The 20254-nt window shown below is 53.1% G+C and overlaps 1 protein-coding gene across 7 annotated transcripts in view; it reads right to left on the bottom strand.

Moving 5' to 3' along the window:
* Positions 1-1695: 1695 nt before the first annotated feature.
* RPH3AL (rabphilin 3A like (without C2 domains)) overlaps positions 1696-20254 on the bottom strand; it is a 154746-nt gene continuing 136187 nt past the window's right edge. For 6 of the 7 annotated variants that reach the window (XM_061389547.1, XM_061389545.1, XM_061389548.1 and 3 more), the window contains 3 exons: positions 6415-6528; positions 4777-4924; positions 1696-2815 (listed from right to left, as the gene is read on the bottom strand). In XM_061389547.1, coding sequence (XP_061245531.1) covers positions 2812-2815; positions 4777-4924; positions 6415-6528 — 266 coding nt within the window. In that variant the 3' untranslated portion in view covers positions 1696-2811. The remainder of the gene's footprint in view (positions 2816-4776; positions 4925-6414; positions 6529-20254) is intronic. The other variant, XM_061389550.1, reaches the window with a different exon arrangement.

Below are 20254 nucleotides of genomic sequence, written 5' to 3'. Positions count from 1 at the left end.
GCCTTGGCCAGCTGTAAACCATCTTCTACCAGGGTCAGAGAAGGGCGGTCACATGCCATCTGGGCTTGGGTCTAACCACGTCTTCCAATCGATACTATTTTCACATCCATCCTGAACTTCCACTTTAGGGATACCTGGTCCCTCCGTGTTCGAAGCATTTGGAGGATTCTGCAGAGCTAACTGGCTTGTTACCTGTTGGCTTTCTCCCTTGTAGACATTTCAGGGGGTGGGAGAAGCTGGCACTAAGCAAGTTTTACTCTTCCATCTTCCAAAGTTTTAGACCTCTCTTACATACTGCCGCCGCCTTTGTTGTTGTTCAGTCGCTTAGTTGTGTCCAACTCTTTGTGACCCCACACTGTAGCACGCCAGGCTTCCCTGTCTTTCACCACATCCTGGGGCTCACTCAAACTCATGTCCATTGAGTCAGTGATGCCATCCAACCATCTCATCCTCTGCCACTCCCTTCTCCTCCTGCCCTCAATCTTTCCCAGCATCAGGGTCTTTTCCAACAAGTTGGCTCTTTGCATCAGGTGGCCAAAGGATTGGCGCTTCAGCATCAGCATCAGCCCTTCCAACGAATATTCAGGGTTGATTTCCTTTAGGACTGACTGGTTTGATCTCTTTGCTGTCCAAGGGACTTTCAAGAGTCTTCTCCAGCACTGCAGTTTGAAAGCATCAATTCTTCAGTGCTCAGTCTTCTTAATGATACAACTCTCGTATCTGTACATGACTACTGGAAAAACCATAGCTTTGACTAAATGGCCTTTTGTCGGCAAAGTGACGTCTCTGCTTTTTAATATGCTGTCTAGGTTTGTGAGAGCTTTCCTTCCAAGGAGTAGGTGTCTTTTAATTTCATGGCTGCAGCCACTGTCTATAGTGATTTTGGAGCCCAAGAAAATAAAATCTGTCACTGCCTCCACTTTTTCCCCTTCTATTTGCCATGAAGAGATAGGACCAGATGCCATGATCTTAGTTTATCAAATGTTGAGTTGTAAGCCAGCCTTTTCACTGTCCTCTTTCATCTTCATCAGGAGGGTCTTTAATTCCTCTTCACTTTCTGCCATTAGAGTGGTATAATCTGCATATCTGAGGTTGTTGATATTTCTCCCAGCAGTCTTGACTCCAGCTTGTGATTCATCCAGCCCGTATTTCACATGATGTACTGCGTATAAGTTAAGTAAACAGGATGACAATATACAGCCTGGACATACTCCTTTCCTGATCTTGAACCAGTCTGTTGTTCCATGTCTGATTCTAACCGTTGCTTTTTGACCTGCATACAGGTTTCTCAGGAGACAGGTAAAGCCATTTTTGTAGTTCATGCCATTTTCATTCCTTTAGGTCATTTTGGTGGGGTTCAAGAGGCAGAGAACATACAAATGTGTTCAGTCCACTGTGTTTAACTACAAGTCCTTGTCCATTTTACAAACATTTCTACACATGTACATATAAGTTAATATAACTCATTTTGATTATTTATACGTATACTTAACTTTTTATCTTTACATCGATGGCTTTGTTTTTCAACATTAGGTTTGTGAGTCCTTCGAACCCACGCAGATCTAGCTTATTCCTTTCACTGCAGCTTAGCAAGTGTTCCAGCAACCACTGTACCACATTTTTTTTCCCATCCGTTTCTCTACTTATGCATTTCAGACACACAAATGATTGTGGCCTTTTGATCAACACACTGGCTCAATGCAAATCTAATCTTTATTGTTTTTATTCTGAAGCATAACTTGTCACAGGGAAACAGGACTTTTTTTTTTTTTTTTAAACTGTCTGCCAGCAACAAGGGCAAAAGAGCTCATAGTAGGGGGTCTGAGAGCCTGGAGAGGAAGGCCCTTCAAGGCCCAGGCACGGGGCAGGCAGGCAGGATGGGAGCGTGTGGGTACCACACACGCGCGTGGGCACGTTCTCTCTCCTACAGGAAGGGTTTTCCAGAAGCATCGCCTGCACCCTGAATTAAGTGTTTTTCTGCCAAACCGAGCCTACTGAAGAGGAGTGAATTAATGGCTTAGGGAGCTTTGCACCCCAGCAGGGAACTTAGCTGAAGGCTGCTCTTCAGTGAACGAATTCACAGTGTTCCCCAGGACCCTTTCCAGCTCCACCAGCCCCACAGGAGGGCTTCTGAGAGACCTAACAGAGAGCCAAGTTCAAGAGCAGATCCTGGGCCAGGAGGGAGGTGACTGTATCCATGTCTGAGGGCTGCAGCACGAGGGGAAGTGGGGGTGGACCTCTCCTCCCACCTCCACTGGCCTCCTCTCTGGGGGCCACGCTCCTCGGGGAAGGGTCACCCTCAGGCCTGGACGTCTTCCTCCACGAATACAAATATGGAGAAAGCCCCACCTCTGAGACAGCAGTGCACATTGGAAGGCCCCACGGGTGGGTCTGAAGGCCCTTCCAGTACATCCGAGATGACAGCAAACTTAAAACGAACATGGGAGTAGGCTGGGGAGTGGGAAGGGCAATAAATAAAGGTCAAGGTGGAGTGGAGTGGCTGGGGCAGGGGCTGGGGGCTCCCAGGAAAGAAGGGGTGCAGAAAGGCACTAGGCCCGGGGGAGCAGACTCAGCCCCCCAAACACTGGTTTGTTGAGTTAGAGATCACGTCCGACAGGGCTGGCGGCCAAGGGCTCCAGGACTGGTCAGGAAGGAACCGGGAGGTGTCTGGCTCCAGCTCGCTCTCTCCCTCTCTCTCAAGCTCTTCCACTGGAAAGTCTGCCCCGTGCACCAAGCACACCTCTGTCCAGGGCAGGTGGAGGGGACCGTTGGAGGCCACGTCAGCAGCGGGGGCTGGCCCAGGTGTCCCTTTTACCTTTGAGAGAGAGAGAAGAAAGGCCACAATAGAGTGAGCAGAAGCAGAGTCCCCAGGGACAGTGTCAACTTTGGGAATGAAACGCAGGGAGGTGGACTCCTTGCTGGAGCGGCCTGTACCTGAAGCAGCCACCCCCTCTGAACTAAGTGGGGGAGTGCTGGGGAAGGCTGGGGCTGAGCCCTGGGCCAGCCCTGCTCTACTGCGCCGAGTCATTGCCGGCAAGTCGCCCACTCCCTGTGCTCCAGTGTGGCTGTCAATACCGGGCTAATCAACACAGGTGATCCTGGGATGCCAGCAGGAGCAAATGGACATGAGAGGGACCTTCCTGGTTGTCCAGTGATTGAGACTTTGCCTTCCAAAGCAGGAGGTGCAGGTTCGATCCTTGGTTGGGGACCTAAGATCTCACGTGCCTTATGGCCCCCCCGCAAAAAATCAAAACATAAACAACAGAAACAATATTGTAACAAGTTCAATATAAAAATGGTCCACATTAAAAAAAAAAACTTAAAAATAAAAATAAAAAAAATGGATGTCAGAACAGAAAACCTTCCAGGCCAGTCCTGTCCAAGTAAAACTTAAGCCCTGGAACCCTGTCTATGTGCTGGACCACACGGCACATAGATCGTCGAGTGGCCACTGGACATGTCCTGAAGACCTATGCAGGTAGGTACCCCACGTGGAGCCTAGAGCTTACCCTCCCTGCAACCCAGGAGGGACACAACATGGTCCCCACTTTAGTGATAATGCAACTGGGTGCCGAGAGATCAAATATTAGATTGAACCCTATGCAACTGCCAATCTTTAACTATTTTTGACCTACAAAAATACAGTTGCATGTGGTTTGACCTGACGGTTTGCCCAGGTTCCCATGGGTGTGGATGGCAGAGCTGAGGCTAGAGCTCAGGCACGCTGGATTCCAAACTGCCCTCTGTGGGGGACTGCAGGAGGCGAGGGGAATGTCTGCGGCGCCTCCCTCCCTGAGACCTGCCTCCCCATGTCACAGTCTGACTCTCTTTCTCATGCTCATAATGAGGGGGAATGCGGGAAGGGGAGGGGGTGGCGAAGGAAGAGTGGATGAGGGCTCCCACGGGGTTTCCTGGTGGGTGACTCCACCCCACCAGGCTCCCTCAGCCGCCCCCGTGTGTGGCAGGGGCATCAGCTGCTCTGTTGACCCACACAGCGTGCGCCTGTGGATCCTCTGGCTGCGGAGGCACTCAGTCCAGCTGGGGCTTCATTCTGGAAGGAGGCCAGGGGCCAATTCTGCATCTGCACGCTTTTCTCCCACTTGAGAGTGAGGACCCCCTTATCTCCCGACTGCATGATGGTCCCAGGCCAGCTGGGGCAGGTGGGAGCTTGGATTCTTGCCCTTGGCTCCCACACCCATCAAATGGGGATAATAAGCCCCCTGACTTCTTGGCCAAGAGAATGAAAATTGCCTTTGGATGTGCAGAGTGGGCCGGGCTCCACAGGTCCCGATTTCACCCCTCTTAGGATCTGGGACTGCTCTGGCCTGGGCTCTGTTTGGGGCAAGCTGATTCAGCTTCTTCAGCTATGTGGTAAGTTTCTGGAGGTCTCAGAAACTGTCCCCCACCACACCCGGCCCAGGCTGGGCATACCCTCTGGTGGACAGTAGGCGTTCTCAGAGTGGAGTTCCTGTGACTCTTACAGGGACGGTGAAATACTTGGAAAGATTACATTTTATAAAACTGAGGATGCTAATAACTGCTGAGAACAGACAGAGATGGTCAGCCTTGAGATCTGGGTTCATTGTGGGCAGGGATGGGTCTGGCTCGCCTGGGTTCCCCCAGCACCTGGCACAGCGCTCAGTGAACGGGGGGAATTGAAAACATCCCCTAGCACTCTCCAGTGTTGGAGCACAGGTGAGGACGAGGCAGGCTACGTGGAGGGGAGCAGCCCACAGGGGTGGGGGCAGACGGGGAGGAGGTGGGTGTGGTACTCACCGGGGCCCTCTGGGTCCGGCCAGGGTGCGGGGGCCCCCCTGTGGGTCGGCAGAGCCTGTCCCGGTCTCACTGGCCAGGCTGCTCTGGCTCCCTGAGAGGCAGCTGGCTGGGCGGGTGGGCCCCATCTTCAGTGACTCCACACTTCCGCCTGCAAGAAGACCCCATGACTGGCTCTGGGTTGGGCCCTTTGGGCCTTGAACCGAGACAGGGAGGAACTCAGCCTGGACAAGGGAGCTGATCTAAAGTCTCCTCATTTGGAATTGTGACTTGTATCTATGGGACTGTCTTCCAGAGCCTCTCCCCCTGAGAATAGCCACCGCCTTCTCCCCTATTCACATGGTTGCCATGGTCTAGTGGGACCCCCACCCTTTGGCCGCTGCTGACTGGCCCACAATCTTACAAAGACAACCGAATGGGCCCTTGGGTCATTTAGCTAAGGAACAAGTAGTTACCCACATGAAAATGGACAGTGCCCTTGGAGAAGGAGCATGTAGTAGGGGAATTGTGTGTATATCTGTTAATGCAGCAAGAGGGACATTCACTGCTGCCATTAGTAACTAAGGAATCCTCATTCAGACACAGTTGTTAGTCCCTGCCTGCTGAGAGAGCAGAGATGGGATCTGCAAGACTCCACTCTTTCTGTCTCCTGGACCCACTTGGTCACAGCTGAGAGTTGGTATGAAGAGAAAGGGTGAAGGCTATGGTGGTGTGGACAGGGACAGAGGTATACAGCCCGCCCCGGAAACCGAGGCTGGCAGGTGAGCTTGCTCCACATTTTCCTAAGAGAGAATCTTCAGCTTAAAGTGGACTAGGAGGTCATCTGGTCCAGGGACAGTTTAAACCCCATGCATCAGCCCTGCCTACTGACACTGATCACTCGGAAAACTCCATGGAGAAGGATTCTAAGGCCCATGTCAGGCTCTTTGGGAGAGAGTATCATGATCAACTAGTAATGTCTGCCATGGGCACAGGAGCAGAAGTAAAAGTATGTGTGCCAGGCATTTGGCATCCCTTATTGAGTGCAGATGGCCACTCCTGCAGGAATGCCTTCCATATCAGTTCTGGCAGGAGATCACCCAGCTTTCCATTTCTTTTCAGCTTGGGGCAGTTATTGAAAAGCTTTCTTCGTATGTACTAAAAACCAGCCTCCGGAAACATCTTGCAAATATCCCAGTTCTAACCTCTGGAGTAACTGTGAATGAAGCTGGTCCTATTCCTGGGAAGGCCCTTCATGTGTGGAAAGGAAAATGAGCCCCCAGGCCTTCTCTGCATGTACACCTGAGCCTCCCTTCCGTCTGTTCGTGGTGGTTTTTTATTTTTGGTTGTTCTGTGCAGCTTGCGGGATCTCAGTTCCCTGACCAGGGATTGAACCCACCACAGTGAAAGCCCAGAATCCTAACCACTAGGCCACCAGGAACTCCCTTTTCCATCTGTTCTTGAGTGGTGCCAACCCTGTAGCTCCCAGTCGTCCCAGCCAAAGGCCCACTTTGCCTCCTGGATCTAGAACTGTTCCACCAACCCCCACCGAGGAGCTGCTGGGAAGCAGAAGCCACAGGAGGAGGAGAGCCACTGCCCTCGGGGCCTGGGAAGCAGCAGTGCGGCTCCCTGCACTTCCTGTCAGCTGAGTCAGTCTCTTACCTGACTCGCCCCAGGGCTTGTTGCCTTTCGGGTCCCTGACCCCAGCGGGCCGGAGTCTGTCATCCAGGCTGGAGGAGCTGAGATCAGAGTCGCTGTCGCTGTCGCTGGAAACCACTGGAAAAGAGACACCAGCACAAGAGGTCACCCCCCACTGGTCACTGCCAGCAGGAGTGTCCGACAGAGGGGACCAGGGCAGGCCTCCTCCTCCTGCCAAGACAAGATGGCATGGGACCTCTGCCGGTCCTGGTGTTTGGAGCATGGGGCTGGCAGGGGACTCCTTTCTGCCAGGCAGAGAGGCGAGTGCCGGGGCAGCCCATCTCCACATGTCACCCCCTCCCTGGGGCTGGATCAGAAGCTTCTTGCTGGGAGGAGCCGATTATCTGCTTTGGTGCAGGCCCAACTACTCTGAAGCATGCACTTGGCAATGCTTAAAACCATCCAGTGATGCCCTGCAGGAATAATTCCAGTCCTCGCTGACCTGACAGAGGGCTCCAGGCCCCTGACATTCACTAACTAGTAGAAGCTTCAGAACAACTCTGCAAGATAGGAAACAGCATTGTCCCCATTTCCCAGGCAAGGAAACTGAGGCCCTTGACCACAATGGGATGCTTACTCTGGTGGGCTGGCTCCACAGACTGTGTTTATAACCACTCTGATTCCACTGGGAGAACTGAACTCGGAGCCAGCAGGTCTGGGCTCTCATCCCAGCTCATCCAGCAACTCCCAGTGGGGTCTTGTGAATGCAGAAGGGAGCCAGGCTGGTGGGGCTGGAATCCCGGGAGAGGGTAGAGGAGGGGGAGCTCCCATGGTGAACACCCACTGTGGTAGAAACACTCTTTTCTGGACTAAATGGGACCATATTTGGCTGGTTAGTCAACAGTGGGAGTCATAATACAGGATCTATTCATACATTAAACACTCTATTTTCATTTTAAGCATAGAAATGTACATCCACTTGCCAATCTTTTGATGTAGGGCTTGGGTGCTTCTTCGAGATCAGCCCACATGGTCTTTCATGTCTAAACTGCATCTATATTGCATTGCCTGTGATTCCCAGATTCCATTTCTTTAAACTGAAGCTGAGCTTAAGTGGCTCCAATGGTAAAGAATCTGCCTGTAATGCAGGAGACCCCAGTTCAATCCCTGGGTCAGGACGATCCCCTGGAGAACGGAATGCAATCCACTCCAGTATTCTTGCCTGGAGAATCCCATGGACATGTAGCCTGGCGGGCTACAGTCCATGGGGTTGCAAAGAGTCAGACACGACTGAGCGACTGACACTTTAAAGACACAGCAAAGCAAGAGCCCAAACTCCCACCCTCCTCTACTTCTTTAGCCTCATCCCCCACAACTGCACAACCAGCTCTTCTGCCTGAGGCTTCTCCGGCCCCAGGCCACCTGGAGCTCCTGCCAAACTGTCAGCACCTCCTGCAGGGACTGGCTTTCCTCTCCCCAGAATTCCCTGCCTACCCTTCTCCTCCTGGCTTAGTTTGGGTACCACCTCCTCCAGGAAGCCCTCTATGGTCTCCATCTGGTTGGCTGAACACGCTGTGTATTCTGTTACACCTGCAGCAACCAAACTTTCTGCTCTAAGCGTTGTGTGTGTGTTTTCCCCCAGCAGACTTGGAGGTTCCTGAAGGCAGGGGCCAAATCACATCATGACTGAGCCTAGCGTGCTTTTCCCACAGACCTGATCCTGGGGGTGGGGCAAGAGGGGTGCTAACGGTTTGTTTCCAGCTTTGCCTTCCTCTGTCTGCTTAAGGATTTTGATCTTTCTGGTGTGTTTCTCTCCTCGCCCTCAAGGCAGAGATCTGCTTTGGCTTTTTGGGCTTTCCAGATCTAGAATCAAAAGGAGATGGAGACTGGAGGGGTTGGGATCCACACGCCCGCCCCATTCGTTATATTTGAGAAATGTAAGTAAAGGTCTGACTTATTTTGCAATTGCTTTTTAGGTCCCAGACTGGGTTTCTTTGATCAAGAATCCACTGAGACCTGATTTTATGGGCATTCGTTTTATAAGCAATTACGTATTTTTTGACTCACGCACTGACTGACTAACCATCAACCCTGTGGGTCCCCAGACAAAGGGAGTGTGAGGGCCAGGAGTGAGCAAGCATCTCTCCTTTGGGGCAGGTGCAAAGGGATCTGGAATATTCTGCCCCCGCCCCCAGCAGGAGGGTGTCCAGCAGCCTGTTAGGCAGTAGGAAGTCCCTGAGGAGAACACAGTGACTGATCTCCACGTTGGTTTTCTCATCTCTCTGGTAGAGATGCTTACTCCAGGACTCTTGCCTGAAAAATCCCACAGATGGAGGAGGCTGGTAAGCTACAGTCTGTGGGGTCGCAAAGAGTCGGACACGACTGAGTGACTTCACCTTCACCTTCATTCCTTCTTCCTGACTTGGAATGTTCTGTCTGCCCCATGCTGGATATGCTGGATCTTTGTAATTCTAGGGTGGAGTAGGAAATATGAGGCTGGGGCAGCAGGGGATAGCGAGACATGACATGGGGCTTCATGATATGGAAATAATACCTGGATCCTTTGGTGCTAATGAGCAGATGCCACAGGGCATGACGTACCAAGAGCTTGAAAGAGACGATGGGAAAGGACATCCCAAGACTCCGGGTTATGGTGGCCAGCCCATTCACCCCATTCCTTCACTCTGCTCCCTGTCCTGCCATCTGTGGTACCTGGTCTCAGTGTTGGGTTGAGAGTGGGCTTAAGTTGCAAGAATACTGCTGAGCTATGTTGCAAGAGCGTGTTTTGCTGGGCGGGGTATGTCTCATCCAAAGCCCCAACCCTGGAGGTGGGGCTCAGGTAGCATGTTGCCTGGTTTCCATATGGTGCCTATGCCGTGCAAGGTTTAGAAAAAATAAACCTCCCCAAGTGACAGTCAGTGGGCTTGTTCTTTGTCTCCTTTTATAGAACCCCAAGGGCCATAGCCGTGGAAGCGGGGGAACAGCCCTGGATGACAACGAAGCTCACAAAGGTGTCGCAGAGCAGAGAAGCAGCCAGCCGAGGCCGCGTTCCTTTTGAATGCATCTCCCTTGGCTCAAGCATTGCTGTTCATTGTGTCTGGGATTTCAAGCAGGGGGCCAAGCCTCAGCTTAGAGGTCTCTGTGATGCAAACCCAATCCTGTTTCTAATCCACTCTAATAAACCTCACTCGAAAGGAAGAGCCCGAGGAAGTCGGCAGTGTCGACACCTGGCCTTGGCACTTACTGTCATTGGGAAAGAAAGATGCTGAAGAGACAATGTGGAGAACATCCCTGGACGCTGCCCAACGCAAATGCTGTCTACCCCAATTCTCCTCCAGCAGCAAAGGAAGAAGTTTTTCTTCCTCCTCCCCCTCCAAATGTCGCTGTAAAACCCAAACCTTGGTTAATTTGCCATTCGATTGCTGTTGCCACCTTTCTCTCTACACGGCAGCTGCAATCGTAAATCTTCCAGGTCTATTAACAAAGCTTTTAGGCTCATAAATCTTTTGGCCCTTGCTCTTCCATCCTCAAAACACTCTGTGTGTCTGAAGGCTGATTTTTTACCTCTAATTCCCCAAAGGCTGAGTCTAGGATGGCCTGGTTGGTGACAAGTGCTTGTATTCTGCCCACGCTTGATTTTTCAGGTTGAAAATGGGAAAACACCAGGGAGAAGACTGTCTTGATAGCTTCCCCAAGAAGGAGGTGTCACCAAGTGGATTCACTGGAACTCTGCCAGGAGGCAGGGAGGAGGCCCCCTGCTGCAGTGGCCTGGGCCCCTGGACCACTTGCTTGGGGACCTGGCATCCCTGAGATTTTCCCATCATGCAGGGCTGCCCCACTCTGCCTGGCTCTCATCAGCAGCAGCGGACAGCACCAGCGCCAGCCATGCTCACTTCTCTGGGTTTTTTTTTTTTTTTTCTCTCTTGGATGGATTTGCAATTTGATTGTCACCATGGAAACTCGAGTTTTGGTACATGAAAGTGGGGGGAAGTCTTCCCTTTTGGAAAGTCTTTTCCAACTGCTGCAAAGAACATGTGTGGCAGCTGCTGGCTTGTGGAGAAACCTTGCCTGCAATGGTCCAGGGGACAGGCAGGATGCTGGCTACGTGACCTCATAGCCCTGCATTAGGATTTAGGGAATCTGTTTCCTGGCTCTGATCTGCCAACCTCTCTCTTTGTGACCCTGGGGGCACCTCTCAGGGCTTCACCACACACAAAACAGGCCGACCTAGACAGCCTAGACACTCTGGGTCTTGAATCCTAGGATTCAACTTCAGATCAGCTTTGTTCCATCAGTGGAGAGATCCCAGTGCCCCTCTCTGGCTGAGAGGCAGGGAGATGTGATTTCTGGGCCACATGACATCCGCCTGCCTGGCACAAGGACAACCAGCAGCCTGTGAGCTTGGGAGGCCCTTGTGAGTTGCTGCTGCTCTGCTTGGAGGCTCCCAAAGCCCCCAGAAATTATGGGAATTAGAGAGGAAGAGATATTTTCAGCAAACATTCTGCCAAGGCAAAGCAGATGGTGGAAAATTTTGCACGCTAAAAACAAAAAAAAACCCAACTTTTATTGTAAAGGAAAGATAAGGCCCCGGGGAATGCAGAGGCATCCCCAATTAGCCTTACCCAGCCCACCAGGCTGGCGCGGCTGCAGAGAAGAGTCAAAAAGATGTCCCCACGGGGACAGGTGATGGCTGTGCCACCCGCAAGTGGGGCCAGGCTCACAGCCCGAAATCCCACCAAGATGCCTCCCACGTCTGGGGCTCCGTTTGGCGGCAGCAGGAGGGAGGTGTGGGGGTGGTGAAGAGGCACTGGCTCTGAGTCAGACAGACTGTGTCCTGGCTCTGCCACTTGCCAGCTGTGTGACTTTGGGCCAGTTCCTTCACCTCTGTGCTTGGCAGGCTCACCTATGAAAGGGGGCAACGATGGATCCTTTCCTGGGTTATTGTGAGCATTAGCAGAAATAACACAGGCCATGTCTGGCATATGGCAGATGCTTGATAAAAAAATAAATAAATATTTATTTGGGGGGCATCCTGAACTCATGGCCCACACCATCTGGCATGGGGATGGCTTCTGGACTCAGCATGTTCGATGCCCAGGCCAGCCTCACGGGGGTAGACTCTCCTTTTCTAGGGGAACTCAGATTTCCAAGTTGTGCTTCATGAGACATTGAAGGCATTGGTACCGTCAGAGTCTGTCTGGAGGCTGAGCTGGATTGGAACTCAGGACTATCTGTGGCTGGAATCTCTACTCTTTCTTCCTCGCTCAGGATGCAGGGCATCCCTTGGTCTGGGCTTATCCCAAGGGCTCTGGGCCCCTGAAGGCAGGCCAGTTCATCCTCAGTCCCTTCAACATGCTTTTTCCCATCAGGCAGGAGCTGCCATGTGGGTGAGAAAAACACCCAGTTCACTCCCAACATCTAGGGTTGAATACTGGCTCTGCTTTGGACACTTCTAGACAAATACCTTAATCTCTCTGAACCTCAACCTTCTCATCTGTCCAATGGAGACAATAACAAACACAGTAAAATAAGATCAAGGAGGACGCAATGCGCTGCGAGTTTAAAAAGCTATTCGAGGGACTTCCCTGGTGGCCCAGTGGCTAAGACGCCTCGCTCCCAGTGCAGGGGGTCTGGGTTCAACCCCTGGTCAGGGAACTAGATCTCATATGCCACAACCAAGAGTTGGCAAGCCGCAACTAAGACCTGGGGCTGCCGTTCAGTCGCTCAGTCGTGCCCGACTCTCTGTGACCCCATGGACAGCAGCACGCCAGGCTTCCCTGCCCTTCACTCTCTCCCGGCGTTTGCTCCAAGATCCCATATGCTGCAACTAACGATTCCAGTCCTGCAATTAAGACCCAGCACAGCCAAATAAATAAATATTGAAAAAACTATATGAGCCTATAAATATTTTTCAAAATGAGATTCCAATTCGTCCTCTAGGAACCGACCCAAATCGTGCCTGTGTTGGAAAGTTTCTCTCGCCCAAGGACGGAAGACAGCCCCCAACCCTGCTCTCCCTACGCCTGCTGGTCCCTCTCACACACTCCCTGGCATTACACTGTGTTTCCTACAGATGCCTGCCTTGACTTGCCCAGTTCTACCAGAAACCCCTTCAGGGCAGGGCCACATCTTAATCGGCATCTGCCTTCTTCCCTCAGCCCCCAGTGCTGGGCCCTGGGCCAAGCGGGCACTCAGTAAATACTTGTTGACTGCTTTCTGAAAAATCCTCCCCAGGAGAGGACATGGCATCTCATGGAGACGGCAGGATGGATGGTGATCAGCAAGGTGGCGGCCAGCCAGCTGGGGCTGGGCGTTCAACCAAGCAGGTGCCTCCCCTTCCCGAAGGACACTTGGGTGGGACAAGCCAGGCGACAGGAGATGTGGCCTCAGCCGGAGCCAGGGATGGACTAATGGAGGGGGGTTGTCGGAGACTGGTTGCCATGGACACGGGATGAGTGGGCTCTGGGGAGGGGAGTGCACTGTTCACGAAAAACCTTTTCTTCTTCCAAACCCGAGACCCAAGGATAGGTTCTCCCTTTGCTTCGGAAACTTCCCCCAGGGCCCTAGAGAGTAGGGATCTGAAAGGAAGAAAGAAAAATAGCCTCAAGCCCAGGGAGCTTGATCTCCTAAGGATGGGCTGAGTGGAGTCAGAGAGCCTCGGAATCTGCCTCCCTCCCTCCCTCCTGGCCTGGAGTCTGGAGATCCAGATGACCCTCCCTTGCCAGCTGCCTGATCACCCTGGGCCTCATTTCCTCCCCTTTGAGGTGGGGTTAGTCGCAGGACCACCACAGAGGGAGGGTGAGGCTGTGGGACCTCCTTCCTTGGCTCCCCTTCTAGGCTGCCCCCGGCACCTTGGCAGGGACAGCCCAGACCAGGCCAGGAATTGAGAGTGGGGAGTGGAGGATTTCTCCTGCTTGTTTATTCATTGCCATTGATTTTAATTAACTCCCTCCTTGGGGCTTGCAGAGAGACAGGAGGCACCGGATAATGAAGAAGTATCCTCCGATCGATAGAGATGTGGTCGCCAGCATTGACATCCTGTGGTCCTGTCCTGGCTGGAGGCGCTCCAGAGAGAAGAGGGAAATGGACAGATGGAAGATAAGAACAGATTCTGCCAGAGAGAACACAATACCACTACTCTGTACCGGGAGTGGAGAGTGGTCAGGCAAAGAAGTCAGGGAGAGCTTCCTGGAAGAGGTGGAATTGAAAGATGAGCGTGATTTTGGCAGGTAGAGATGCTAGGACTGGGGCGAGCCAGGCATCCCTGACAGAGGACAGGAAAGGCAAAGGCCAGGTGGTGGGCTTCTTTGGGGGCCAGGACAGGCTCAAAAGGAAGGTTCTAGACTCAGGCACTTAGGGGACGAGGGGCTGGTCTGGTTTGGGTGTGCTCTGCAGTATTTCCCTCTGGCAGGTTATTGCTTCTGATTCATGGCAGAGATGCAGCAAAGTGGGTGCGTACCTCCTGCCGGCTCCTCTGCTGGGATGTAAAATGTGCCTCATCCACTCCATGACGTCAGTGCTCTCTCTCTGTCCTTCTTTATGTCTCTGTGTGTCTCTGACTTCATCTCTTTGTGCCTCTCTTGCTGATGGTTTAAAAAAAATCCCTCTCTGCCTTTGCCTCTCTTGTCTTTCCCTCTCTTGTGGGTCTTTGTGTCCCCACGGTTCTAAGTCTCCCGCGTTGGTCTCTTGGTCCCTCTTCCCATTTTGTTGGTTTCTCTCACTCTCCCTCTCTGCCCACCTGTCTCTGGGTCTCTGTCGGGCACATGCCCTCAGAGTCTGGCCTCAGGGTGCGTCCCTCAGGTTCCCTCATCCTAGAATCTCAGCCCCTGAGAGCCCCATGGCATCTGATCTCATCCTGGGTGTGGGAAGGGCTGTCAGCTTTGCCCAGACTCCATGTGGACCCCAGGGGCAACTGAGGCAGGGGTAGTTCAGCCCCTCTTTCCTGTATGGAGATCACTGGGCAGACAGACACTCTCTGCCTCTGCTGCCGAGGCTGGACTAGTGAGTAGACATCAACCAGCCCCCCGTGATGGACAGGAGGTCCAGGGAGAGGGTGGCGGAGCCAAGTGCACCCAGCCCTGTTATCTCCGAGGGCTTTATTGGAGTCAGATGAGGCAGGCGGGCCCAGATTTATTCTCTTCACCCAGGTCCCCAAAGGCCAAGAAAACTAGAGTAGAATTAAGTTGTAGGTTCACACGGCAAGACAGGTGAGCAGCTGGAGAGGGGAGCACTGTACTGCACTTGGCAGGAGTTCTGCGGTCATCCAGGGCTTCCCAGGTGGCTCAGCGGTAAAGAATCTGCCTGCCAAGCAGGACACGTGGGTTCGATCTCTGGGTTGGGAAAATCCCTGGAGAAAGACATGGCAATGCACTCCAGTATTCTTGCCTGGAGAATCCTATGGACAGAGGAGCCTGGCAGGCTACAGTCCATGGATTCGCAAAAGAGTCGGGCACGACTTAGTGACTATTATACAATAGCAGCAGCAGCTGCTGAGGACATCTGCTTAGCTAGAGCCAGGCTGCCTGGGGTGGGGCTGGGCCCTGCTCTCCCAATTCAGCTCAGATGGGGATTGTGGGGTGGGGAGGCGGCAAGGAATCCCAAGGCCTCACCTTGCAGCTGGAGTCATCTAATCAGCTGAGGCTGTCATCGGGTTCGGACAAATTAGAAACGACACCCATGCCCCTGTCCTCTGTGGTGTGGCTAATGAGCGCCTCCTGCTCTTGGGAAATCAAGCCCCCAGCCAGTGAGGACACCCAGGACAGGCCAGAGGGCTGCAGAGGCCGGGGCGGGGCGCAGCAGTGGGAACAATGGTGGCTCCTGGCTGCTCAGGGCTCCTGTTCTGGGGGTGGCCCCTGCACCGAGCTAGTGTTTGGCTTCACCGAGGACTCTGAAGGTCAAAACAAATTAGTAACACATAGGCTTATCTTTCAAAACACAGCCACGTAAGATGAGGCTAGGGCCTCTGTTTCCCTGAGACTTAGGAAAAGGGCAGAGTTTCCTGAACACCATGGGGATTTCTTATTCTGCCCATGCCAAGGTTACAAGGCAAGTTATCTGACCCCTCCAAGCCTTGGTTTCCTCTTCTATGAAATGGGACAACAGTAGTACCTCCAGTACAGGTATTTGGGGGGTGGAGCATTGATCACACGAATACACAAAACCCAGCATGGGCTGCAGTCCACGGCAGCTGAGGCCTGAGACCTGCTTCTTTCGCCCATAAGCCTGCGGCGCCCAGGCCCTCATCTGAGCCTGGAGGAACCGTGGCCGCCCAGAGCGCCGACTGTCGGTGTCTGCCCCAGCAAGGTCCTCAGGGGGCTCAGGAGACTGAGCACCACTCCCTGCTTCTCCTGTCCCCGATGGCATGGATGGTATTCCTGTCCCCAAACGCCTAGTGGGAGCCACACACAGGACTGTCCAGCCAGGCCTTTTTAATTTATTTTCTGGACCCAAACCACAGACCTACACCACGAAGACCTGGGTCAGTGGGGCCGGGCTGGACACACAGCGCCCTTCTCAGATTATGCAAAGGCAGCCTCTCTCTCCTCTCCTCTCTGAACAGCTCTCTCTAGCTTGTATCTGGTGGTTTTTATTATCTTCATACATGAAAAAATCCCAGGCACTTCCAACTCCCCAGGATGCTAGAACCCATGCAGGGTGTAAAATGAAGGAGACAGGGAAGGTGATGATGAAGCAGGAGAGACGATGCTGGGCACAGGACCGCGAGGGAAGTTCACAGGCCCTTAGCGACTGTTTACCAGGAGCGCGGGGAGGGAGGGGGTGCTGGGCGAGTGTGCTGGGATTTCACGGGCCGCACATAGCAGGACTGTGTGTGGGGGCACACACGTGTGTGTGTGTGTGAGTCTGTGTGGCTATTGCTGAGATGGGGCTGGTCTTTCTGGTAGAGACAGCTTAAATATATAGTCTGAGAGGTGGTATACCACCTGCCAGAAATCTCTGCACAGAGTCTCATCCCCCTGGATTTAGGACGGTGACATAGGAAAGCTGGAAGAGCACAGACTCTCTGTCCCGGCCCCCCTCGCCCCATCCTACTCATAGGGAAACCAAGGCCCAGGGAGGAAGGACTTCCAAAAAAGTAAAGTTTTCTGACCCAGGGGCCCCATTAAGACAGAGGAGCTCAGGACTTCCCTGGTGGTCCAGTGGTTAAGACTCTGTGCTCTCAACGCAGGGGGCCCGGTTTGGATCCTTGGTTGGGGAACTAGATTCCACGTGCTGGAATGAAGATTTCTCATGTTTCAAGGAAGATCGGAGATCCCATGTGCCACAACTAAGACGAGATGCAGCCAAATTAAACAACAACACGATCCCTGAGTCTGGAAGATCCCCTGGAGAAGGGAATGGCAACCCACTCCAGTATTCTTGCCTGGAAAATCCCATGGACAGAGAAGCCTGGTGGGCTACAGTCCAAGGGGTTGAAAAGGAGTCAGATACGACTCCCTCACCCCTCCCCTCACAAAAACCACAGGGGCTCTGCAAGGCCTGACCTCTGAAGCTCTTATTGACTTGGCCCTGGGGGCAACGGTGGTGGGTCACCTCCACAGAAAGCACAGAACCACTGTGGGCAGGATTTGCGGAGTCCGATCAGGAGGAGGGACCCACAGACATGGTCTGGTCAGGCTCCTGCCTTCCTCTGGTCAGGTGAAGGGGCGGTGAGTGAGGCGGGCTGGATGTGAGAACTCTCCCCTTCCTCTGGTCAGGTGAAGGGGCGGTGAGTGAGGCGGGCTGGATGTGAGAACTCTCCCCTTCCTCTGGTCAGGTGAAGGGGCGGTGAGTGAGGCGGGCTGGATGTGAGAACTCTCCCCTTCCTCTGGTCAGGTGAAGGGGCGGTGAGTGAGGCGGGCTGGATGTGAGAACTCTCCCCTTCCTCTGGTCAGGTGAAGGGGCGGTGAGTGAGGTGGGCTGGATGTGAGAACTCTCCCCTTCCTCTGGTCAGGTGAAGGGGCGGTGAGTGAGGCGGGCTGGATGTGAGAACTCTCCCCTTCCTCTGGTCAGGTGAAGGGGCGGTGAGTGAGGCGGGCTGGATGTGAGAACTCTCCACTTCTACGGAGGTGTGTGCCTGCTTTTTTTGGCAACAGGTCTAACTTCTAGTCTCTCGCTTTCACAGGAATGTAGAAACAAGAACGATTTCACTTTCTTCGGATTAGCCCACCAAGGGCGATGATCAAAGAGCATGAGAGATGGACTTCCCTGGTGGCACAGTGGATAAGAAGCTGCCTGCCAATGCAGGGGACACAGGTTCGATTCCTGGTCCGGGAAGATCCCACATGCTGCGGAGCAACTAAGTCTGTGTACCACAACTACTGAGCCTGTGCTCTAGAGCCCGAGAGCCGTAACCACTAAGCCCGTGTGCCACGACTCCTGAAGCCCGCCCGCCCGCCTGCCCTAGAACCAGCAAGCCACAACTCCTGAGCCCGCTTGCCTAGGGCCTGTGCTCTGCAGCAAGAGGAGCCACCACAATGAGAAGCCCACATCCTGCTTTCTCTAATTAGAAAACCCATATGCAGCAACGAAGACCCAGCGCAGCAATTAGAAAACAAAATAACAGTACAAACTATCTTAAAAAAAAAAAAAAAAAAAGCATGAGAGACAGTAGGGAGGGGTGGCGACTGGGGCAAACCAGAGACTGCAGGGTCTGTGTGAAGGGGGAAACTGCCACTTAGCCTGTCCAACTTATCCGGGGAGGGGCAATATGGCCAGACCTTCTGATTTTCAAAAAAGAAGCCAGAACTCTATATTCTTTTCATGAGAATTCTCTACCTTTTAAAAAATGTTGTCAATGAATTTAAAGCAGTGAGTCAGGGGGAGTCACTGTTCCACCAGTTTGTGACCTACAATACCAGCAAATGTCCAAGCCGCCCAGGACAGACGGCACCTCGCCTCCAAGCACAGAAGCCCTCCTGCTCTGCTCTGCCTGCTTCTCTGAGCCTCGGCCAGCCTGCCTCCCCCACCCCGCTGCACACAACACGCGTTCCCAGCTGCTCTGAAGGCTGCAGGGAGTCCATGCACCATGTCCAGGCTGATGTGACAGAAACAGCAAGTCCTGAATCTGCTGGGGAAACACTGGGGATGATTAGGGGGTGGGGAGAGGGCAGCTAAGCGCCCCCAAGGAGCTTCCAAAATACGAATTTCTCAGGAACAGAGAAAGAAGGAAGGCAGCATAGCAACAACTGGCTGTGGGCAGTGAGCAATCCTGTCTGAAAATAAAACAGTTTACAATCCACAACCGTGGCTCATTAAGAATGAATGGGTCTACCGGTATAAATAGCACGGGGCGTTAAGAAGTCAGGAAACAGCATATGCGTTTGATGGAAAAACGGCTGCCGCGAAACTGTTTATTAGCTCAGCCGGCTACAGCTCTGTGTTAATGAGACAGAGGTCTCAAGTTCAAAGCTGAGTGGCTGCCTTGATCTTGGGCCATAGAATGTGTCTCCATTCCCCCAGGCCGGGTCACAACATGGGGGTCTAGCTCTGGATACATAGTAACAAGCCTACAGTAAGCTTCTCCTAGTGTCTGAGCTGTAGTATCCCTAGTGAAATATCCAGCCTCTGTTTGAATGCTCCCAGTAACAAGGAGCTCACTGTCCTGTAAGATACAAAACACCCGACTCGGTGGTTCAATGGCCATTGAGCAACAGAGACTCATTTCCCCTTGCTCTGTTCCAGCTCTGCTTGTGGGGAAAACAGCCTCAAATTGGGCCTCACTGGCCACACCATCTATAACATCTGACAGGATACAGGCTAGATGCATAAACAGCAGCCTGAGCAGAAGGGAGCTGGGCCAGTCACATCCTCCCCCAGTGTGGACACGGGGCCCTGAGAGTGGGAGCAGAGGCTGAGACTGCAGGGTGTGCAGACTTGCAGTCGTGTCCAACTGCTGGGCGAGCAGAGGCTGGGGAATGGAGCTGATCTCAGTGTTCCCTGAGAAGCAGAGGCAGCTGCTACTCTGAGCTCTAGCACCACAGGCCTGGAAAGACCTTCCTGTCCACCCCTGCTTCTGGAAGACCTTCCTCAGCAGCTGCCAGCAATGCCTGAGTTGAGCTTTCCTTTGTTGTCTCTGTTCTCAACAGCCCAAAACCCTCGAACCAAGTCCAGGAGCGGAAAGCCAGTGCATGTGGCAGGAGCGTGGGCTGGGACTTAGGAGCCTGGAGCCCATGTGACCTTGGGCAGATGTCCCCCTCCTCATCCATCACTCAGAGTCAATTTCATGTCCATAACTGCCCCATAGGCTGTTCTGAGCATCAGAGGAGATAATGGCCGTGAGTCAAGGAGCCCTGGCTGAGGCCAACACAGCACCCATGACTCGGCTTCTCCAGGGGAACAGGAGATGGCGGTGAGAGGGCGGAAAGATTGGCTAAGGGGTCATTCCGGAAGGGTGGCCCCAGGCAAAACATTTGTGGTCGAGCTGAATCAGACCACTCAACCCAAACAACCCCAAAGCCTGCTTTCCCTGGACCGCAAACACAGAACACAGTTTAGAATTCTAAAAAAATTTGTTTAAAATCTAGCAAACCAAAGAAGTGATAAGGAAACTCTGATTTTTCTTAAAACTACCCAACTGGAACAAATCTGAAGCTCAGTGTACTTTCCCAGAACAGACCTTGAAGGGAACGCATGTGTCATTCTGTTCAGTTCCATCCAGGAAGGCTGTGCTCTGCTCAGGGGAATGATGAGCGGGTGGGAGGGCTCTTGCAGAGGGTCCTGGGAGGCATTGTGACCCAGGCCTCAGCAGAGAGGGGAAAGAGAGTTTGCCTCGTGGCCACTGGGAGCTCAGGCACCTGTCGGCTCACCTGGGGCTTTTGGGGTTTAGGGAGGCGGGCAGAGTGGAAAGGCCACCCTGACCTGGCCA

The sequence above is a fragment of the Bos javanicus genome, chromosome 19 (genome assembly GCF_032452875.1).
Source record: "Bos javanicus breed banteng chromosome 19, ARS-OSU_banteng_1.0, whole genome shotgun sequence".
Taxonomy (NCBI): domain Eukaryota; kingdom Metazoa; phylum Chordata; class Mammalia; order Artiodactyla; family Bovidae; genus Bos; species Bos javanicus.
Note: the sequence above shows the minus strand (reverse complement) of the source record. Positions and strands in the feature narration are given on the sequence as shown.